Source organism: Gracilinanus agilis, chromosome 2, assembly GCF_016433145.1.
Source record: "Gracilinanus agilis isolate LMUSP501 chromosome 2, AgileGrace, whole genome shotgun sequence".
Taxonomy (NCBI): domain Eukaryota; kingdom Metazoa; phylum Chordata; class Mammalia; order Didelphimorphia; family Didelphidae; genus Gracilinanus; species Gracilinanus agilis.
This window is the reverse complement of record NC_058131.1, coordinates 401,980,693-402,002,407: the sequence shown is the minus strand read 5'-3', so window position 1 is coordinate 402,002,407 and position 21,715 is coordinate 401,980,693. Positions and strand designations below refer to the sequence as shown.

The 21,715-nt window shown below is 40.4% G+C and overlaps 1 protein-coding gene across 1 annotated transcript in view; it reads left to right on the top strand.

The window, feature by feature from the left end:
* Positions 1-20,867, top strand: part of PCDHAC1 (protocadherin alpha subfamily C, 1) — a 113,139-nt gene extending 92,272 nt beyond the window's left edge. Inside the window, exon 6 of the mRNA XM_044664527.1 lies at positions 20,265-20,867. Within this exon, the coding sequence (XP_044520462.1) occupies positions 20,265-20,575 (311 nt within the window). The 3' untranslated portion in view covers positions 20,576-20,867. The remainder of the gene's footprint in view (positions 1-20,264) is intronic.
* Positions 20,868-21,715: the final 848 nt, after the last annotated feature.

Below are 21,715 nucleotides of genomic sequence, written 5' to 3'. Positions count from 1 at the left end.
GCTAGCTATTAGCATCACCAAGATCCCAATCCAGCAGTTTTCCTACAAATTAGAGCTCAGTAGAATTTCTTCAAGTGATGCCTTAGAAACCTGAAAATGATAGTATACTGTTCAATGTCAGAGCAATTTTCCTTTTTTCCTAATCTCAAGTTGTCTTCTGATATTTACATTTGGGAAAGCTCCAAGTGAAGAAAGCTGTCCTCTCTGAACAGAAGGACTGTCTCTCTAAATCTGGGGAGAGGAGGAGGCTGGCTAGTTGGATTTAGAAACCCAAGGAACAGTTTCCCAGATCCTATTAATTGAGACGATAGGATAGGTAGAAGTGCTCGACTTGAAGTCAAGGGAAACTTGGATTCAAATTCTGCCTCTCATACCTATAGGTGTGACTCTAAGCAATATAGGCTATATGAGTGACTCTAAGCAATATAGGCTATATGAACCTGAATCCTAATCTGTAATGTGAAAATATTAACACATTGTCTATTTCAGGTTTTTTAAAAAAGAAAAGTCCTTTGTAGATCTTTAATTACAATGTAAATGTGGGTTTGTTTTTTACTTGTTATATTCGTTATTCCTTTCATGTCTCTATATGAAAATCTTGCCTCTCTTCCCATTTTAATTTTATAGAACTGAAATTAAATATAACTTTCAGGTATGATTTGGGCATAAACTGTGAGATTCTAGGAGTAGTGTTATTTGGAAGACATCAGAAATTCAACTTAATATAGTAAGCAAATTATCAGAAACTACTATGTATAAGGAAGTATAATGCTAAGTGCTTAGGGAGATACAAAGTTGTTGTTTTAAAAAAGTAAATAGTTTCTATCTTCAAAGAGTTTACAATGTGTGTGGGAAATGAGATATGTACACCTTGTAGGACCTTGATCCAACAACCATAATTCTTTTTATCTTGACTCTTTCTAACTACTGCCTCCTTCTTAGATCTCCCTTATCCTTAAAAAAAAAAAACAAAAAACAACCTAAATTCTTTATTTAACCCTTCCATCTACCTAAATCTACATTTATCTGCACATTTACTGCCAAATCCTTGAATCTTCTGTACTTGTTGTTTCCACTTCCTCTCTTTCCACTCACTTCTAAAAATCTGGCCCCCTCCCCAACACATCCTAGATACTTTTATATGAAATTGTTTTTTCAAAGGTCACCATTGATCTCAAGGGCTAAATTCTCAGGCCATCCTTCCATTTATTGATCTTTCTGTGACTTTTTGATGCCACCTTTATCTCCGAGGCTATTTCTTTTTTGTCTTTCTAGTGTTACTCATATCTTTTTTTTTTTTTAACCATTACCTTCCGTCTTAGAATCGTACTGTGTTTTGGTTCTAAGGCAGAAGAACAATAAGGGCTAGACAATGAGATTTAAGTGACTCGTACAGGGTCACATAGCTAGGAAGTGTCTGAGGTCAGATTTGAACCTAGGACCTCCCACCTCTAGGCCTGGCTTTCAGTCCAGAGCCACCCAACTGTCCCCTACTCATATCTGTTTGATCATTCCTTTTCAGCCTCATTGCTGATGAGACATCCATGTTTTATCCCTAAGAGAGTATCTACATCCTTCACCTTGAGACTCTGTCCTGGGTTTATCCATTTCTCCATGTACTATTAGTATCCATAATCCATAATATCATAATAAATGATAATTGTCATCTCTACACAAATGACTTTGAATCCTGTGTAACCAGTTTTAATCACTCTTCCAAATTCTTGTTCCATACCTCTAACTCCTGCTTGATATATCCACCTGGCCATCATATCAGCATCTCAGATTCAATATGTCTATCATTTCACTCCCTGTCCCCCCCAGATTGCTCTTTCTCCAAACTTCTCTATTTCTGTTGAGGGCACCATCTTCCTCCTAGTCACCCAGATTCAAATCTTTAGAGTTATCTTTGACTCCTCTCTCTCCTTCACCTCCTCCTATCCATCATTTGACAAGTACTGTGGATTCTTATGTGTTATTTTCTATCCCTATAGAATTTCTTTGTGGTTCCCCCCCCCCTTCTTTTAATTTACTCTAGTTCAATCCCTTATCATCAATTACCTATATGATTGTAATCTCCTCATTTGTCACTATGTTTCCAGCCTTTCTGCTCTTTACTTCATACTCCATCTACTTGCCAAAGTAATCTTGCTAAAGTAGGCATCTTGCCATGCCACTCTCCTTCTCAAAGATATTCCATGGTTCTCTATTGCATTTGGTAAAGAATAAGAACTGTTCAGCCTGACATTCAAATTCCATCCCAATTTGATTCCAAACTACTTTCCTGCATGATGTCCCATTACTCTCCTTCTCGTGCTATAAACATCCTAGTACAATTGAACTGCGAGCTCTCCTCTGAACTTAATCTTTCATCTCAAACTTCTGTGCATTTTTCTAAGTCATCCCTGATGCCTGAAATTTATTTACTCATCATCATCACCTTCTGGAATCTTTATCCTTAGGGTCCAGCTTATATTCCACCTCTGGTGAAGCCTTCTCTCATTTCTCTGGTTGCAGGTTTTCTCTGCCTCCTGCAATTACCTTGCATTATACATGTCTGTTTATAGAATTGTATCCTCCTCAAAGAATATAAGTTTCTTAAAAGCAAGGACTGTTTTGTGCATATCTCTGTCTATCCATCTCCTAGTATAAAGGAAGGAAGGAAACGAACATTCATTAAGCACCCACTATGTACCAGGAACGTAAGTGCTTTACAATCATTATCTCATTTGATCCTCACAATTACCCTGAGATGTAGGTGCTATTGTTATCTCCATTTTACACTTGAGGAACTGAGGAAAATAGCACTAAGTCACTTGCCCAGGGTCATACAACAATGAAGCTGGACTAGAACTCAAGTCTGCCTGACTGCATACTCCAGTCCCAGTGCTCTATCTACTGCCACATGTAGCACCTTATATACAGACAAGGGAATTGAGGAAAACAGGATCTAGTTACTTACCAAGGGTCATAGAACCAGAAGTATATCAGACTGGATTTGAACTCAGTTTTGCTGACTCCAGGTTTAACATTCTATCCACTGTGCCACTTTACTGTGTCTTATATATAATAGAGACTTGGTAAATGTTCACAGAATTATTGGGGGGGGGAGGCAGAAGTAAAATCAAGTGATTTTTTTTTTTAGTTGGAGGTCATCTAGTCTGATCTCCTCACTATATAGTTGTAGAAACTGAGGTCCAGAGAGGTTAGATGGCTTGCTTAAAGCTGTAAGAGATTAAGATAACCAGAGTGTGTGTGTGTGTGTGTAGGGGAGGTTTGTTTGTTTATTTGTTTTGTCTCCAAGTCCAGCTTTCCACTGTGCCATACTGGCCCCTTAGAAAGATCCTAGGATAGAGCCCTCTTAGAACATGGTCCCCAGCAACCTGAGTCTCTTTATAGAAGCCCTTTATTGTGCCTATCTTTTCTAAGCTTTTCTAGAGGTCTGACAGTCTTTCCATTTTGTGCCCTTCATGTAGAGATTTCACTACTTGTCAGGAAATGGTTGTTCAGGGCTGAATAGTGACACAGCAATACAGAGAGCCTGGGACTGCTGCCAACCTTAGAGGAGCCTGGATTCTTACAAGGAGAAGAAAAAAAATCTAAACCAAAGGCAGGCACAAGTTATTTATTGAGTAAAATGATTGGCTCTCACACATCTCCAGATGGGCTACAGACAGAAACTCTGATGTGAAGCATTCTGGGAGAGGTGGAGTCCAATCCAGGCCTATTTTTGCATGACAAGATATCCACCATTTAATAATCCAAATCCTTAATGTGATTCCCACCCCCACATTGGTTTGCAGACCCTGGTGGATTTGTACAATATTTATTAACACTTATACAGAGGTATATAGGCATTATCTCGTTTGAGCCTCACAGTGCCCCTGGGTGAGAGACAGTATTATTCCCAGATTTTTTTGTTTTTGTTTTTATAAATGAGAAAAGGAGGCTTAGAGAAGTTAGTGAATGTCTGAGGTTAGAATCATAAAGGCAGTCTTCCTGACTTGAAAACCAGTGTTCTAATTTCTATGTTAATGTTCTAAACATTTTCAATTGTGTACCCCTATTAGCAAAACATTTTGGAGCATATCCTCCTAATATATATATATACATATACATTTTACATATTTGTATTGTATACCTTCCAAAATGGACACAAAAAAGAGGAAATAAGTATTTAAATTTTTTAAAAAATTTATTTATTGTAGAAAGCTAGTAGATAGAGTGCTAGGCCTGGCTATGAGAGATCCTGGGTTCAAATCTGGCCTTAGACTAGCTATGTTACCTTGGGCATTTAAATCACTTAACTCCAATTGTATATCCCTTATCATTCTTCTGCTTTAGAACCAATAATCAGTACTGATTTTAAGACAGAATATGTTTTTTTAAAAAAGTATTTATTGATACAAACCCCTTTTTTGTTCTAGAGAGCAATGAGACTGAATATGCTTCATTATTTTCCAAAAATCCCCTTTGTGTGTCTTGGACTTAGGGAAGGTATATATGCTAACTTTGTTAAGGTAGCTAGCCCACCAGGCAAATTTCTTCTTTTTTTTAAAAAGATACTTTTTAATAGAAAAATACGGTTTAACAGGTCACAAAGAATCAATGAATAAAAAAGCTTTTCAGTAGGAATGAAATTTCTCTCTTTAGATATTCATCATAAACTATGCAAAAATAAAAAGCAAAAATAAATTGCTTGTGACTTCAACTCAAGAAATTTTAAAATATAAATCTATCCTTTCATTCTGTAGTTCTGTTTAATGGACAGTATCATACCTTAAAATCCAATTCATGTTTGAATATTTTATATGTTTTTGTAAGCAGGATTGCCGGATTGCCTGGATTATAGAGTGAGTTAAGGAGAGTAATGTATACTAAGACTGAAAAGGCATGCATTGGGGCCAGGTTGTGAAGGCCTTTAAATACCAATAAAAGGGTTTATATATGAATTTGGAAGTAAGAGGGAAAGGGAAGTCAAGTGGTGCAGTGGACAAAGCTCTGGGCTTGGAATAAGGAAAACTCCTGTCATTAGTTGTGTGACCCTGGGCAAGTCACTTAACCCTGTTTGCTTCAGTTCCTCATCTGTAAAATGAACTGGAAAGGGAAATGACTAGCTGCTTCAGTATCTTTGCCAAGAAAATCCCAAATGGGATCACAAAGAGTCAGGCAAGACTGAAAATGACTGAACAACAAAAGTAGGAGGAATATCGTGGAACTTGTGGAGAAGTTGGGGGCAAGGAGAATTGGGATGGTGTTAGGGTTCAAATGGGTAGCCACCAAAGGAGCACATGAGACAATGCAATCAAAGCAGAAGAAAGCTTCATTACCAGTGTGCGCTGGGGGAACTCAGCAAAAGAGTCCCAAGTGATGCATTCAGAGGAGGGAATTTATATGTTTGGGGGGCTGGGAGACAGGTAGGTACAGGTGTCCTGGAGCTTGATAATAACAAAACATTCCTTGGTGGGAGTGTTGAGTGTTGATACCTCCAGATACCATGGAAACCTTACTGTCCAGGGTTCGGGTTTAGGAATTAGAGCTATTCTATTAAGGGAGTAGTGGTACTGTTCGATAGAGCATGATGCTATCAAGGTATGAGCCAAGTTATGAGCTATGAGTCTCTGGTAGCTACCCTGCTCAACAGAGCATAGTGTTGTCAAGCTATGTACTCTGAGTCTCTATTTTTTTGGTTACTACAATGGCATGTTCATACCTGCACTATAAAACAAAAATCAGTTTGGTTTATGAAGGATAGATTGGAGTGGAGAGAGATCTGAGTCCAGGAGTTAGATTGTTATTGCAATAGATTAGGTGATAGGTGATGTGGGTCTTCAGGAGAAAGCTGGCTATGTAAAAAAGAGGAGACAAATCCCAGAAAGATTGTGAACCTGGAAAAGTAAGCTTTGGATCCTGCTTAGATATGTAGGGTAAGTTGGAGTGAAGTGAGTAAAGGATGACACCAAGGCTATAAATATGGGTAGCCAGAAGGATGACTGTGATAAAAATTGGGGAGCATTTGAGGAGAAAAATAATGAAATGAGATGTGCAATGCAAATTGCAACCCATCCTTATCTGCTCCTCTTTTGCAAATCACTCTGTCCTACCCAAAATAAAAGGGAAAGGTCAGATGAACTCTTACCTCTCACTGCCCTGAAGCACAGAGCTTCTAGGGGCACATACCTCACAGCCATTTAGTGATGGGTTGGGGCAGGACGTAGGTGTATTTAGAAGAGGAATGGGCCAGAGATAGTACCTTGTGACACTAATATAGCTTCTGCTATGGGTGCCTGGGTGAGGGTTAGGTAAACCTTCCCTAAGCTTCTTTCAGAGGCAGAGAGAAGGAAAGGTTGTGAGTTTGCACAGCAGTAAGAGTGACTACAACAGGAGAATATTGGAATATAATGGGGGAATAGTAGGTGTGGATGTGTTTGAGAGTTCTACAATTGGCTATTTGGGAAAGGGAAGAATATAACCCATCATTCCACTTCCAACTAATTGGGACTCTCAAAGTTTCACTTCCTCTTTTCAAAGTATCTTGGAGGCTATTCCCTTCCAACAGGTAAAGGAAGCTTCTTTCTATGGAGTTTATTAAGGTACCCTGGGAATAAATGGATCACAGAGAGAGTGAGACATGAGGAGGTTGCCTGGAAGAACCTTCCTGAGAGAGTTCCATAAATAAGTTAAAGCAGTGAATTAGTTGTTGAAAGTAGTGAGATCATTTCAAGAGTGTTAGGCCCCCCAGGAAGACTTTCAGAGATATGAAGATGTTGTTGGAAGAAATAAAACATCAAAAGGGGCCTTTCCACTCTAGAACTGGAGAAAATTGAGCAACTGGGAGAGAAGGTTGAAACAAAAGACTGAAAACAGACAAAAATACCAGTGAAATCTTAAACCATTTGCTTTGGGCATTGGGATGCAAAGCTGGTATATGGAACTGGGGAAGGAGGTTTGGTTTTGCCTTTTAATTGCATTTTGAAATTTTTGATCCTGGTAATTTTCATCTCTAGAGATGTGTTTCCTGTAAATGATGTCATTATGTTCTACCAAAAATGGCACAAAGTTATTTTGGGAGCAAAGAAAGATTTGTGATTTTTAGAAACCATTCTGTCTTTTCTTTCTTCCTTTCTTGGCCTTTGAGATTCCTAAAAATGAGCACAGCTGGGGTCTGAGGCACAGAACCATCCCTGAAGCTTTACACGTCAATTGAAGAAAAAAATATAAAAAAAATAAACTAGCCTCAGAAGCCCACAGGATGTGTACACTCTGAAACCAATGTTCTCTGTGAAAGCAGAGAAATCAGCCTGATGCCCAGAGCTGGGAGAAGGATCCCCTGCCTCCCAAGTGGACTCTACTTCTTCTCTACCATGGATTATTTTTCTACAGAATTATTATACCTTTCCTTTGTGAAGGGACCCAGTCAAGTAGACGCTCTCAGCTTCATTTTTGATTGACTGCATAATTCTGGGCAATTGACCTGCCTACACTCTACAGCCTACTTATAGCCACCATGTATTTTTCCATTGTTTTTTGAATTTTGATTTTGATTCTTTTGAATACATGGTATTCCATGGCTTATATATATATATCATCACCAGGAAAATATTGTTGTAAAAAAAATAAGTTTTGTTGGCAAAGAGTATCTCAGTATCATAAAAGTGTTTATGTGGGCTCTCCTCAGCGATCCTGTCATCTCCTTTCCTCTTACTCCATTCTAAGTCCATCTTATCCGTCTGAAGTATTTATCCAACTTACACATGCTGATAGATTAACTCAATTGGTGGCTCATCCAACTACAACTTCTTGGTTATCATTTCCAAACCACGTCATTACAAAATAGGCATCAAATCCATCTCTCCCTCTCTCCCTAAAAACCTTAGATTCTCAATTCTGGGATCTGATAGGTGAGCTTGTATTTTATCTTGCCTGGAGCTAGACCTCTGGGTCACTTCTAGTTTACCATTTCCAAGTCATGTTGCCTTTCAAGTACTCTGCCACCTCTAACTCTTTCCAGCTCCCCCTTTTTTTTATTGTTTTCTCCCAAATAAAATATAAGCTCCTTGAGGGAGGGGGGCTACCTTGCTTACATTTTTGTTTTTTTAGAGCCTTACCTTCTGTCTTAGGATCAATACTGGATATTGTTTCTAAGGCAGAAGAGTGATAAGGGCTAGGCAATGGGGGCTAAGTGACTTGCCCCGGGTCACATAGCTAGGCACAAATCTGAGGCCAGATTTGAATTGAGGACCTCTTGTCTCTATGCCTGAGCATGCTTGTATTTGTAAAGCCAGTGCTTAGCACAGTGCCTGGCACATAGTAAGTGATTAATAAATGCTCTGTCTGTCTATCTATCTATCTATCTATCTATCTATCTATCTATCCATCTATCTATAAGTCTGACGTAAATTAGGCGTTAGTTCTTCTTCATTAACTTGGTGTTATTTCCTATTTAGATCACTAGGCCATTCTTTTGCAAGATTATTGATATATATATATTTATATACATATATAAATATTTCTATAGTGTAGAAATAGAAGTGAATAGCACACCACCCGTAAATGGGATGAACCATACAACCTTATCATCTACAGGGAATTCTTCCATTTGGACCCAGTTTTTGATAGCCTAAATAACAGTGATAAGCATCTTTGGTAAACATGTTTCCATGTTTTCTGGCTCACCTGGAGGATTACTTAACAAAATTATATTTGTAGTTTCATCCATCAGAGAATCTTGTATATTCTTAACATATACATGGAGAAAGGCCTGCAAATCTGAATTTTGCTCTGTTAACTGTCCCCTCTGCCCCAACACAAGAAGGTTTTGTGTAATTTTGTAAATGTGAAGTCATGACCTGCTGTAGAAAACTTTCTACAAAATCTGCCCTTTACCTTCTCCTATTTTCACGAAGGATATATTTGAGATAAGTCAACAAGCATTTATTAAGAGCCTACCATGTGCCAGGCACTGTGCTAAGTGCTGGGGAAACAAAGAAATTCAAAACCCAGTCTCTGCTCTTGTGTTCACAGTCTGGTGGGGAAGACAACATGCAAACAGTCATGTCCAAATGGAACACACAGGATAAACTGGAGATAAGCTCAGAGAAAAGGCACTAAGGTTAAGGAGGATTGGAAAAGGTTTCTTGTACAAGATGTGGTTTTAGATGAGATTTGAAGAAAGCCAGGGGAACTGGGTGGGGAGCAGTGTGGAAATGTGGAGGGAGAAAATTTTAGGCATGAAGGAAAATCTCTGAGAAACAGCCAGAAACAGGCAGAATATGTGGAAGGGAGAAAGGCTTAAGAAGGTCAAGGGATCAAGAGAGAAGGTGTTCTTAAAAAAACTCTTACCTTGTCAGTACTGATTCTAAGACAGAAAACCAGCAAGGGCTAGACAATGTGACACAGCTAAGAAGTATCTGAGGTCAAATTTGAACCCAGATCCTCCCAATTCCATGTCTGGTACTTTATCTACTGTGCTACCTAGCTGCCCCCAAGAAAGAAGGTTTGAGATGATAGCTATTTTGTTACCTATGGAGCAGATACATGCATGCTATCAAGATTGTATGTTATTGTTTAGTGTTTGACTCTTCATGGCTCAGTTTGAGGTTTTCTTGGCAAAGATACTCGAGTGGTTTGCCATTTCTTTCTACAGCTCATTTTAACAGATGAGGAAACTGAGGCAAGCAGGTTAAAGCGATTTGCCTGGGATCACAGGTACAAAGTATCTAAATCAGATTCGAACTTGGGAAAATCAGTCTTTCTGACTCGACCACATTGCCTAGCTGTGCCCTTGCTTATGAAGATTCTATAGAAATGAGAAAGAAGGAATATGGCTTGGAATTGCTGATGCCTTCTAGGTCCCCTGTTGCTTGGTGATATTAAATTCTCTGCTCTTTTCCATTCTTTTTGGCATCTTTCTTTCTTTGATATTACTTGAAAAACAATCACACTTTTAAACTGTGTCACCTCCAGCACTTACATTCTCTATATGTATTTGGTCAGGTCCAATTACTGAGGTTAATGGCACTTAAATAGAAAAACAGGGTTAGCCAAATAGATCAAGTGTAAGAAGGCAGAGAACAAGAAGGAATCTTTCTGTGCCCTTCTCCTTTAAACCAGCAGGACAGATTCATTAATTTCTCAAAGACAAACAGATGGAAAGGTGGGGAAATAGGAAAACAAATTTCAAGCTCCCAAGTTCCTAAAGCCCTGTGGCTTCTGAAAGTGTTCTCTGAACTAGTTTGCTGCTGTGATTTTTTTTTCTAACTGGGTCAACTATGGGAAGAGTGTGAAGAGAGCAAATATTTTTAAAGCTCTTACTATGTGCCTGGCACTACCACTATGGATAATTTTTTAAAAAATCTTTCACCTTTTCTAACTAGAGAGGAAAAGTTAGAATGGCCTTTTCAATCCCAAAGAGGACTGAAAACAATCAATGATTCTTGAATTTGTTCATTCATTCTACAACCACAAAGTGTTCTCTGGATAAAACCCTGTGATAGTTATGTGTATGTTGGGGGGAGAATTGTGGATCCTGCGACATTCAATGATAGTCTCAGCTCTCCCTTAGTTCACAAAATAGCAGGAAAGATACAACAATACTTAAATAAATAATAGCACATAACCCAATTCAACATATTAGTGGCCAACTATATGCCAGACCTCATGCTCGTATTAAAATTGTACAATAATAATCATGCACCATAGAACATAAGAGCAGGACAAAGGATTAAGAAGGAGGTGACTCTTGAACTAGGCCTTGAAGGTCAAGTAGGATTTCAAAAGGTAGATGTAAAGAGAGAAAGCATTTTAGTTTTAGAGAGCAGAATAAACAAAAGTTAAATTATCCTCAGAGGATGAAGGGGTGTCCTGGGAGAGCAAATGTAACAAATCCTGCCTTGACTCATTGTTTTGTTGATTGTCAGACTTAAGAAAGGGATAAAGAGAAATGTTAATAATGCAGATTAAACTAAAGAGTGCTTCCTGCATACATTTCTTTCCCCGCCCCCCCCTCCAGACATTCATAGTTAAACCAGGGTCTCTTCTTTCACCGAAAGTTTGGATTCTCTAGAATTGGAATCTAGGGAGGATGCTGATTGTTGAATATTCATGAATAGCCAGAGGCAGGGAAAAGGACAAATTGGGTTAAGAGCTGACTCTTGGAGAATTGTTGCTGTCTGGCCGAAGCTCCGAGAGGTTATAGTCATTTAATAACCCAGGGTGGCCCTGCTGACCCAAGAGCTTGTAAACTGGAAATATGCCAAGGGATCAGGAGCAGGCAGGGGGGCAGGCTGAAGAGAAGAGAGCTTAACAAATGAACCAGACCACTGAAAATGGTTCTCTCTCAGATCAAAATGAATGGCTTTTCTGGAAGCCGTTTGTCTGCATGACCCTCCAGAAGCCCCAGGATCACAGTCCTTATTAGATCGGTGTTGGTGCTGAAAAGAGAAGGGTGGGGCTGGAGCCTTGGTTTCTCTCACTGAGCATGTCAGCTAGATAGGGATGCTGGAAGACTGAGCCCCGCCCCTCCCTCCCATCGGAACTAATTCCCTTCACATTCCCTTTCAGCCACTTCTTTTTCACCGAGAACAATCGCTAACTGGGAGGCCCAGGCTGGGAGCTTTGGTTTCTTTCAACCGACTATTGGCGTAGGCATGTTCCTAGTCAAAGCCAGATAAGAGCTTGGGGGTGAGGGGTGAAGGAGAGGAGAGATCAAAGCCCCGAGGAGAAATGCCGGGAGAATGAATTGAGCAGGGAACGAGCACGCCTTAAACCAGTTCCTTATTCTCCAACCCCCTCTGCAGGGCGACTGCCCCACAGCCGGAAGCTCTCCTCGTGTTTAGGAGTCTAGCTCCGTGGGGGAGTAGCTTCTTGATTCAGTAGATAAATCTCCCAAACTGCCTGGGGCAAGGAGGAGGCAGGTTTATAAACCTGGCTCGCTGCATTGTCTCTAGCAGTGACTGCTTTTCCCAAGCACTGTAGCTAACCCAACCTCTTCTGCAGCAGAGATGGCCATCGGGGAGCTTCTTAAGGATAGAAAGGGAAGCCGTTTGGTAGGAAAAGAACTAGCCTAGGGATGCTCAGAGGTAAAGAGGCCAGAGCTGACGCATGATTTGGTCCTTTCAGAACGAACCAGGATGTTAGCTCTCTTTTCGCTCGTTCTCCTAGAAATTTATTTATGCTCTGCTTCATCCTTGAACCAGATCTAGTGTGGGAGCTCTAAGGTTTTGTCTCTTCCATTTTGCCTGCACTTTTTTAACACCGTCCAGTGTGGGAAAGAATAAACTTTCAACCAGGGATGGGAGCGATATATAGGACCAAGAAACTTCTCTTGTATCCTTGGAACAGCCTGGTAATAAATGCCCAGTCCAAACATGGATATGACCCTAGTTCCTCTTGTCCTAGTCACAGATGTCAGCTTCAGGAATGTGGGCCTGTTTGTGATAAAGCACTTTCTTGGCTGTGACTGAAGTTTCTTACTGTACTATTACTTCCAAGTTTCCTATCTGTACCACTAATAATAATAATAATAGCTAGCATTTATGTCATCTACTATGTGCCAGACACTGTGTGGAGTGTTTTACAATGATTATTTAATTTGATCCTCACAACTATTATTATCATCTCCATTTTATAGATGAGAAAGTTGAGGCAAACAGAGGTTAAGTGACTTGGTCAGGGTCACACAACTACTAAATGTCTGAGGTTGGATTTGAACTTAGACTTTCCTGATGTGTGACCCAGGGTTCTATCCATTGTGCTACCTAGAGAACTCATTTTTTAGCTTTGTCAGTGCAATATACTCTTTCCGTCTCCAAATGAATTGACAGTGTGTGCAGGATTTCTGGGAAGGCTCCTCCCCTCCCAGAGAGAATTCTCTGAGGCCAGAAATGTCAACATTTTAAAAGCAATTCTCTCTTTTCAGTCATCAAATCTCCTACTAAAATCGAATAAATGCATCAGTTTTTGACAATTAACTTACTTGGAAGTGATAAATGATAATATTTATTAATTGATAATGATATGAAATAATAATTAAAAAAAAGCATAAATGAGCTGGGAAACTTAGATGTTCCTTGGGAACCAAGATGGGGGTTAGTAGTGAACCAGAAGAGAAGCTAGGCTTTCATTCTTCTGCTAGGGCTGATCCTAGGGTGGGGTTGCCTACTCCTGGGGGAGGGAAGAGGAAAGACCCATTTTGCTTTGCCTTTGGAACCAGAAATGGATGCAGTTCTGGGAAAAATTTATTTCTGTTTCTCTGGAAGTTGCCACAGTGTTTCAGATTCCTTGAATAAAGGAGGTTCTAGATGTAGAAAAGCATTTTTCAGAGCCTCTCATGTCACAGTTCCCCAGCTCTGCAGTAGCAGACACCCACTGACCTTTGGCAGAGAAGGAGCATGTGTTTGATCCTGAAATAGTCAACTATTTCTTTAGAACAGGAGCTATTAGAGTAGGCTGGGTACCTGTGGGACCTTTGCAGTGGGTTTCTTTTTTTTTTTTTTTTTTTTTTTTTTTGCGGTGGGGAGGGGTAGCAGGGAAGTTAAGCCTTGTTCTCCTCTGCAGAGCCGGGACACGTGGAGGATGCACATGAATGAAGCCCTGTCAGCTTCTTAGTGTCTCAGGCTGAGTCAGGCAGAAACAAGTTTCCCTGAAAAGGCAGAAGCAGCTCAGTGATGTGGAAATAAAGCTGTTTAACCCTTGGCATTCCTGCTGTGAGCTGGTTCCTTTCCCTGCAAGAAGATGTATTCCCTTCCTTTGGATCAGCAAGGATGAAGACATATCTAGGCTCAGGATGACAAAAGTACTGAATAGTCCCCACTGAGTGTCATTCCTTGGGTTTACATGGAAGGCTAGCCCCAAATGAGAAATAAATTCTTGGCAGTTCCTGAGGGCACACATTTCACTCTGCAGTTAGGAATGAACTTAGGGTCCAGTTTAATGATATTCCTTTAAAAGATATTTGAATGGTGCTGATATGCAAGTAAGTGTTGGAAGCTTTTCAGGACAATGTCAAGCCTTTTTCTCTATTATTCATGGGTATGACTAGCCCCTAAGAAGGAAAATAGGAAGCTAAACTCTGGCTGAACTCTTGTTGGGAAGCCAATGGGATTATAGATTTAGAGCTGAGAGGTACTGTAAAGGTCACCTAGTCAGTCCAACTCATTCATTTTATTAAAGACGAAACCAAACCATGAAGAAGTAAAATGACCTAATAGAGGGTATACAGATATTAGTGTCAGAGTTGGACTTTGAACCCAAATGCCCTGACTCCAAATCCAATCAATTCACTTTTAATATTAAAAAAAACCAAACAAACAAAAAAACAAACAACCCTTGTCTTCTGTCTTAGAATTGCTACTAAGTATAGGTTCCAAGACAGAAAAGGGATAAGGGATAGGCTAGTTTGCTCAGTAGGTAGAGCCAGGCCAGGACATGGGAGTTCCTGGACTCAAATGTGGCCTCAGATACTTCCTAGCTCTGTGATCCTTGGCAAGTCACTTAACCTTCATTGCCTAGCTCTAACAGCTCCTTTGCCTTGGAACCAATATCCAGTATTGATTCTAAGATGGAAGGTAAAGATTTTTTTTTTTAATTAGGTTACATAAATTTCAATTGAGTCCTCACTATGGCAAGACAATCCTTTTATTCTTCTCTAATTGGTTCACTACCCCTTGCACCCCAGCAGTTCTTCCAAACTTTTTCATTCCTTCTTCAAAATGTGTATAGTTCCTCCTCTGCATACCCTCTTAGTGGAGAGCTTTGCCTCATCATTTCACTGAAAGAACCGAGGTCATCTGCAGAAAACTTTCTCTTCTCCCCATCATTCAGATGCCTTCTTCATCTCTCTCTCTCTCTCTCCATCTCTCTCTCTCTCTCTCTCTCTCTCTCTCTCTCTCGTTCCCTCCCCTCCCTCTCCCTCTTATCTTCTGTCTTTTCTGTCTTAGTGTCATTTCTAAGATAGAATTGCAACACTAGCTAGATAATTGGAGTTAAGTGACTTGCTCAGGATTACAGAGCTAGGAAGTATCTGAGGCTAGATTTGAATCTAAGACTTCCTCTCTCTGAGTCTGGCTATCAATTCACTAAGCCTAACTGCTCTCCCAACCACCACTAATTTCTTATCTCTTACTGTACTCTTGTTTCCTCACTGCCTAAAAACACATCCATGCTTCCACCATCTTAAAAAAACCTCACTTGAAATATCCAGTTACCAATCATTTTCATTGCATATTTCTCCTCCTTTCATGGTTAAACTTCTTGAAACGGTCATCTACAAAAGGAGCTTCCATTTTCTTTCCTCTCACCCTCTTACTATTTCATTCATTGCAGTTTTGCTTCTGACCTTATCACTGAACAGAAATTGCTCTCTCCAAAGCCACTAATAATCTCTTAATTGACAAATCTAATGGCTTTTCCTCAATCCTCACACATCTTGACCTCTGCAGAATTTGACCCTTTTGACCACTTTTTTGTCCTTGAGACTTTCTTTTCTATAGCTTTTCATGGCAGTGTTCTCTCTTCATTGGCTTTCTATCTGACTTCACTCTCTCTCCTTTTCTGTGTCTTTAAATAAGCCCTCCCTCTAAACTTGGAGTTCCTTGAGGCTCTGTTCTGGGCCATCTTTTCCAATCTTATTATTTCACTTTGTGATATTTTCAGGTACCACATTTTCAATAATCATCTTTATGCAGATAATTCTAAGATCTACTTGTCCTGTCTTAACCTCTCCCCCAAGAGACTCTCTCCAATCTCATATTTCCAAGTGCCTGATGGGCACCTCAGACTGGATGTGCCATAGCTATCTTAACTTTAACAAGTCTAAAACAGAGCTCATTATCTTTCTCCCCAAATACTTTCTTCTTTTTACCTTCTCTATTACTGTTGAGAGCACCACTATACTTCTATTCATTTTCTGAGTCATCCTAGTTTTCATCCTCAACTCTTTACTCTTACTCCCCCCATCATCTACAACCAGTTGTTGATTTCTATCACTTCTTCCTCTGTAACATTTTTTTCAATTCCTTAATTTCTGTCCTAGTAACAACTCTAGGACAGAAGGGCAAGGACTAGGCAAATGGCATTAAGTGGCTTGGCCAGGGTCACACAGCTAAAAAGTGTCTGAGGCCAAGTTTGAACCTATATCCTCCTGACTCTAGGCCAGGTGCTCTATCCACTGTGTGCCACCCAGTTGTACCATGAAACATTTCTTGTTCTCTCTTCTTACTGCCACTCTTCTGGTATAGAACATCATTAAATCATGTCTAGACAATCCCAACAGCCTGCTGGTTGTAGGATCTCCCTATCTCAAGTTGTACTCCAATGAAAATTCCATTCTGCTGCCAAAGTGATTTTTCTAAAGTATAGATCTGACATCTCACCCTGCCCACCAGTCAATAAACTCATGTTTACTTGTTATCTCTGGGATCAAATAAAAAGTCCTCTGTTTGGTTTTTAAAACCCTTCATAACCAGATTCTTCCTACCTTTCCAGTCTCTTTACACTTTACTTCCATTATCTCTGATGGCTAGAGTCTAATTATGAATGAAGATGAGCTAATTCCATTTACACAAATGTATTCTGAAATCCAGTAATACTGACCTGCTGGCTTTTCAAGGACATTCCCTCTTCCAATTTTGAGCATCTCCACTAGCTGCTCCTGATACCTGGAACTCTCTCTTTCATCTCACCTCCTGGCTTCTCTGGCTTTCTTCAGATCTCAACTGAAGTCTCACATGCTGTAAGATACTTTTTTCAGTCCTCTTTAATTTTAATGCCTTTTGAGACAACCCCCAATGTATCCTGCATATATCTGTTTTGTACATAGCTGTTTGCATTGTTGTATCTTCCTTTAGACCAGTGGTTCCCAAACTTTTTTGGCCTACCGCCCCCTTTCCAGAAAAAATATTACTTAGCCCCCTGGAAATTAATTTTTTTAAAAATTTTAATAGCAATTAATAGGAAAGATAAATGTACCTGTGGCCATCACCGCTTCCCCCCATCACTGCATTACCCACCAGGGGGCGGTGGCACCCACTTTGGGAATCACTGCTTTAGACTCTAAGGACCTTGCCTTTCTTTGTATATTCCCAGCACCTAGCATAGTGCTTGGCACATAGCAGGTGATTAATATGTGCTAGTTGATTGATGAATTGATTGAACACTTAAAGTCCAGTACATAGTGTGTTTCAAGACATTATTTCCTAAAGAGCATGCTGGGATACTTCAACACATCAGAAAAAATGTTCTCCTCTGTGTACCAACTCATCCTTGGTGTTTCTTAACATTCTAAGTTTGCCAAGTAGAATTGTGGCAGTAGGTTTTGTGAAGACGCAGCAACCTCTACCTTGCACTTTTATTGACTCTTTTCCTTTTCAAGCCTCTCTCTGAAGTCAGAAGCAATTTGGATTATCTCATAGCAGCTCAAAAGTTACTAAAATTATTTATATTCTTTCTTTAAGTGATTCATGTCCACCTCAACCTGAGCTGAATAAAAACCTTCTCTTCCTTTTGGGTCAACTTGTCTTTCATTTCCAAATTATGTTCTTATTACTTTGTACTAAAATAATAAAAAAAAAATGGCTATAAACACTACTGATAATTTAACATAGCGTAACAACTAAAATAATTCTAAATGACCACAAATATTAATAACAATTTTGAGTAGCATAGAAGCACTAAATAAAGGTTTTCGCTTACTGAGCATGATGGAGAAGGTGGGCCAGTATTAAATCTCATCCCTTCTCCCACCATTCAGAGGGGAAATGGGAAATGAAGGGCTTGAACTCAGGTAAAGGACAGTAGGATTTTTCTGGGGCAATACTCCAGGGGAGGAGGAGAAAGACTGACCCTGTCAAGTGGGTTTTGGGGGCCTTGTGTAATGCAGGATTGATACAAGTTCTCTTGCATTTGCAAAAATCACCCAAGGCAATCCTGGCAGTTAGAGGAACAGAATGTTGACCCAGCAAGTCCCTAGTCTCAGGACCAGACCGCTAGAGCTGGCACTATAAATATCCCTGGAGAACCAACCTGGGGAGGCTGATTTCCTTGACCTCTCCCAGACATCCAGCTACCCTCCCTGGACTCTCCCTTGGGCCCCGGGAGGAGGGACTTTGGTGGGAGGTGAAACGTGGGAAAATTAGTTTACTTAGCCCAGGCAGGGACACCCCTAAACCAGATCATTACCCTCATTTGTGAAACTGATAGACCACTCTACATCAGGGCAGTGGAATTTATCCCTGGCTGAGGGGTTGGTTCCCTCAGCCTGATCTTACCTTCTCAGGCCCTCTGCCAGCAATGGCCAATCACCCATAGCAACAACCTCTCCAGACCCTAACCCTCCTCCCTCAGTCTACCGTTGTGTTTAAATAAACCCCTTGGCCCAATTCTGAGAGTTTCAGCAATTCATTTATAACATCAACCAGGGCCAAGGGCTGAGGAGAAGGAGGATAGTTATCACTTGTTTCCAGAGGGGTTAGACCAGGCATCCATCTTTTTCAGGAAGTGAACCAGGTTCACTTCCTGTTGGCTTCCAGTTTCTTACTAGCGGTGAGGGGTTCCTCACTCCTACAGACAGCAGGGAGACTCACTGGCCATCTCTGTTCAGGACCTCGAATCCCTGGCTGCCTTAGACCAACATATAGTGAAGTTGTTAGCTCCCTGGCCCAGTAGACTCACTGGTACTACCAACTACCCTATTACCAGCCTGTTTAGCCCCTTTTTATAACACTTGTCAATCCCTGTGTCCTGGTCAATGTAATTGCATCTCTCCTTGCCTTTCTGAATACTCCCTCACACAATGGGGTCTCAGCTCCACTTGCTATCTCTGTTTGTTTTTACTACAATTCATTAATCCATCTATTCCCTGAAAACTTGAAGAAGAGGTATGGGGGACTAGTAAAAATTTTGATCCTCCTCCCTTTTTTTTTTTTTTTTTTTTTTTTTTAAACCCTTGTACTTCGGTGTATTGTCTCATAGGTGGAAGATTGGTAAGGGTGGGCAATGGGGGTCAAGTGACTTGCCCAGGCTCACACAGCTGGGAAGTGGCTGAGGCCAGGTTTGAACCTAGGACCTCCTGTCTCTAGGCCTGACTCTCACTCCACTGAACTACCCAGCTGCCCCCTCCTCCTCCCTTTTTATCTCTCCACATGACTCCTCTCCAGAAAAGTTCTTCTCGGTTCAAAAGCCCCTGGAAATTTGGAGAACTCTGGGTAAAGTGCTTACATGCATATATGCATATACTTCCTCTTGGAACTTCTTCTTGGAAACATCCCTAGGGGAGAGGTTACACAGATTTCCTCATTATTCTATACATAATGAATAAAGGAGTGACTGTTTATGAAGGTTGTCTGACTAGAGTGGGATGAGGAACTTGTGGAACTTTGTGTACCATATAATGATTGTAGAGGGGTAGGATAGATAGAAGCAATCCTCTGTATTATATTTATTTTTAAATATCTATCTGTCTATATGTCTATCTATCTATCTATAAATCTGTATTTCTCTAGGAACTTTAAAGTTAACAGCAACTCTGTTTGACAGAGATTATTTTCCCCATTTTAGTGCTAAGGAAACTGAAACTGAGGTTAAATGACTTCTCCAGGGTCATAACTAGTGAATATCAGATCCAGGACTTAAATCTGAGTCTTCAGATGCCATGATGTGGGTTCTTACCCCTATACCATTCTGCCCTTCCTCAGACTTATGAAAAGATCTTTCCTTTAGTTATAGAAGCTTAGCACGAGGCTAACAAACAGGTTCTTTAACTTTCTGATCTGGTCAAAGTATACTCCCGTCCTTTATACGCTACCCCCATCCCAAGTCTCTCACTCAGATTTTGCTTGAGCTAAGAATCCAATGAAATTTTTAACAAGATTCAGAAATTCTTTTTCTGGGAACAGGTTCCTTGGTGTTTCTCCTGAAAATCTGAGAAGCTTCCTTCACAACTTCAGTGGCACCTCCTTGTATTTGTATTGAAATATTTTGGCATGTTCAAGTATCTTCTGTTTATGTGCCTTAAGATTGAAGAGTTTATGACCCAGAAAGGCAATAATGGAAAATTAGCACAGTTGAGAAGACAATGTGGACTTCTAGTTTCTTATCTTCTGTTTTAACCATTGCCTTGGGTCCTTGTTCTGGACAAGAATATTCTTCATGGAACAGTGGCAGACAGTGTCCTTTTTCACATCATTCTTATCCAGGGATATGGCAGGGTAAGCAAGGGTGTGTGTGTGCCTTTTTGTTACTGATATCTTGTCATTTGGATTTTTCAGAACCTGAAGCAGGAGAGGTGTCTCCCCCTGTAGGAGCTGGTGTCAACAGCAACAGCTGGACCTTTAAATACGGACCCGGCAACCCCAAGCAACCTGGCCCTGGTGAGTTGCCAGACAAATTCATTATCCCGGGATCTCCTGCAATCATCTCCATCCGGCAGGAGCCACCCAACAACCAAATTGACAAAAGTGACTTCATTACCTTTGGGAAAAAGGAGGAGACCAAGAAGAAGAAGAAAAAGAAGAAGGGCAACAAGACCCAAGAGAAAAAAGAGAAAGGGAACAGCACCACTGACAACAGTGACCAGTGAGGGATCCAATGGAACAAAGCCACTTAGCCAGTTTTGTAATAATGGCAAATCTCTCTTATGTAGCAACTCCTGACTCTTTCCTCCTGTCCACACCAGTCCTATCTGTACAGATCTCAGAAATCAACAGAAAGTTTCCGGTGTCTATCTAGATCACATATAAACAGGTTTTGTCTTGAAAGCTTTACTCAATCTGATGTTAACTCTTTCTCTCCACTCTGGCTTGTTTTCAGAACCTAAAAAGCAGACCCAAGTTTCCTTTCTCCTCCGCCGCAAAGGAGAGGCCTCCCAGCCCCACCCGTGAGAGGTTGGACTCTTAGCCTTGTGCTCCTGGAATCCTGTCTTGATGGCACTTACAGGGCAGGCTGAAAGGTTTTCAGATTGGGTGGTCCGGGTCTTACTTTTGATGTGTGCCTGTGCATGTTGGGGATCGGGTGGAGGTATGTGGGTGTGTGCGTATGTGTTTGCAGAAGTCATTAAGGGAAGGCAATATTAGGTTACTTGGTGCAAGAAGACATGGAAACATGAAGAAATAAAACCAATTAGTAGTTCTGAACTTTTCAGGCCAGGGAGGAAACATGAGAAAGGAATTGACCAGATTTTCCAAACTTAGTGTGGGCTAGTTAAGGAATCTCTAGTGACAGGAGGTGGTACCCATTCTTTAGACAAAATCCCTTGACCATTAGCCTATTTATATATTATTAGTGGTCCTGAAAGAAATTGGCTATGATGTTATTTTAAAATCTTAAAAACAGTTCCTCAAATGCTAACAGGAGGCAGTTCAAGTGAACATGTTGGGAAAATAAGTGGCTCAGCTGCTTTTTCCTGCCTGTTCTTGTCCTGACCCTGTTAGACATTCTTTTGCACACAACATTTCTGAAAAGGCCAGATCCTTTTCATATATATGCAAAAGGGAAAGAAAAACCCCCCAACACCTCACTTTATCTATGCTCTTTGTTATTTGATAGATTTATTTTAAAAGTGGAACTATAGTTATAAATGTTGAAAAACAAATATGATAAATATGATTTCCCTTTACTCCCCAAACAGAATTCAATCTACAGCCATTAGAAACAATCATTGCTGCTACTGAAGTGCTTTAGAGAAATTGCCTAAAACATCTGTATTATATCGGCCACCTGC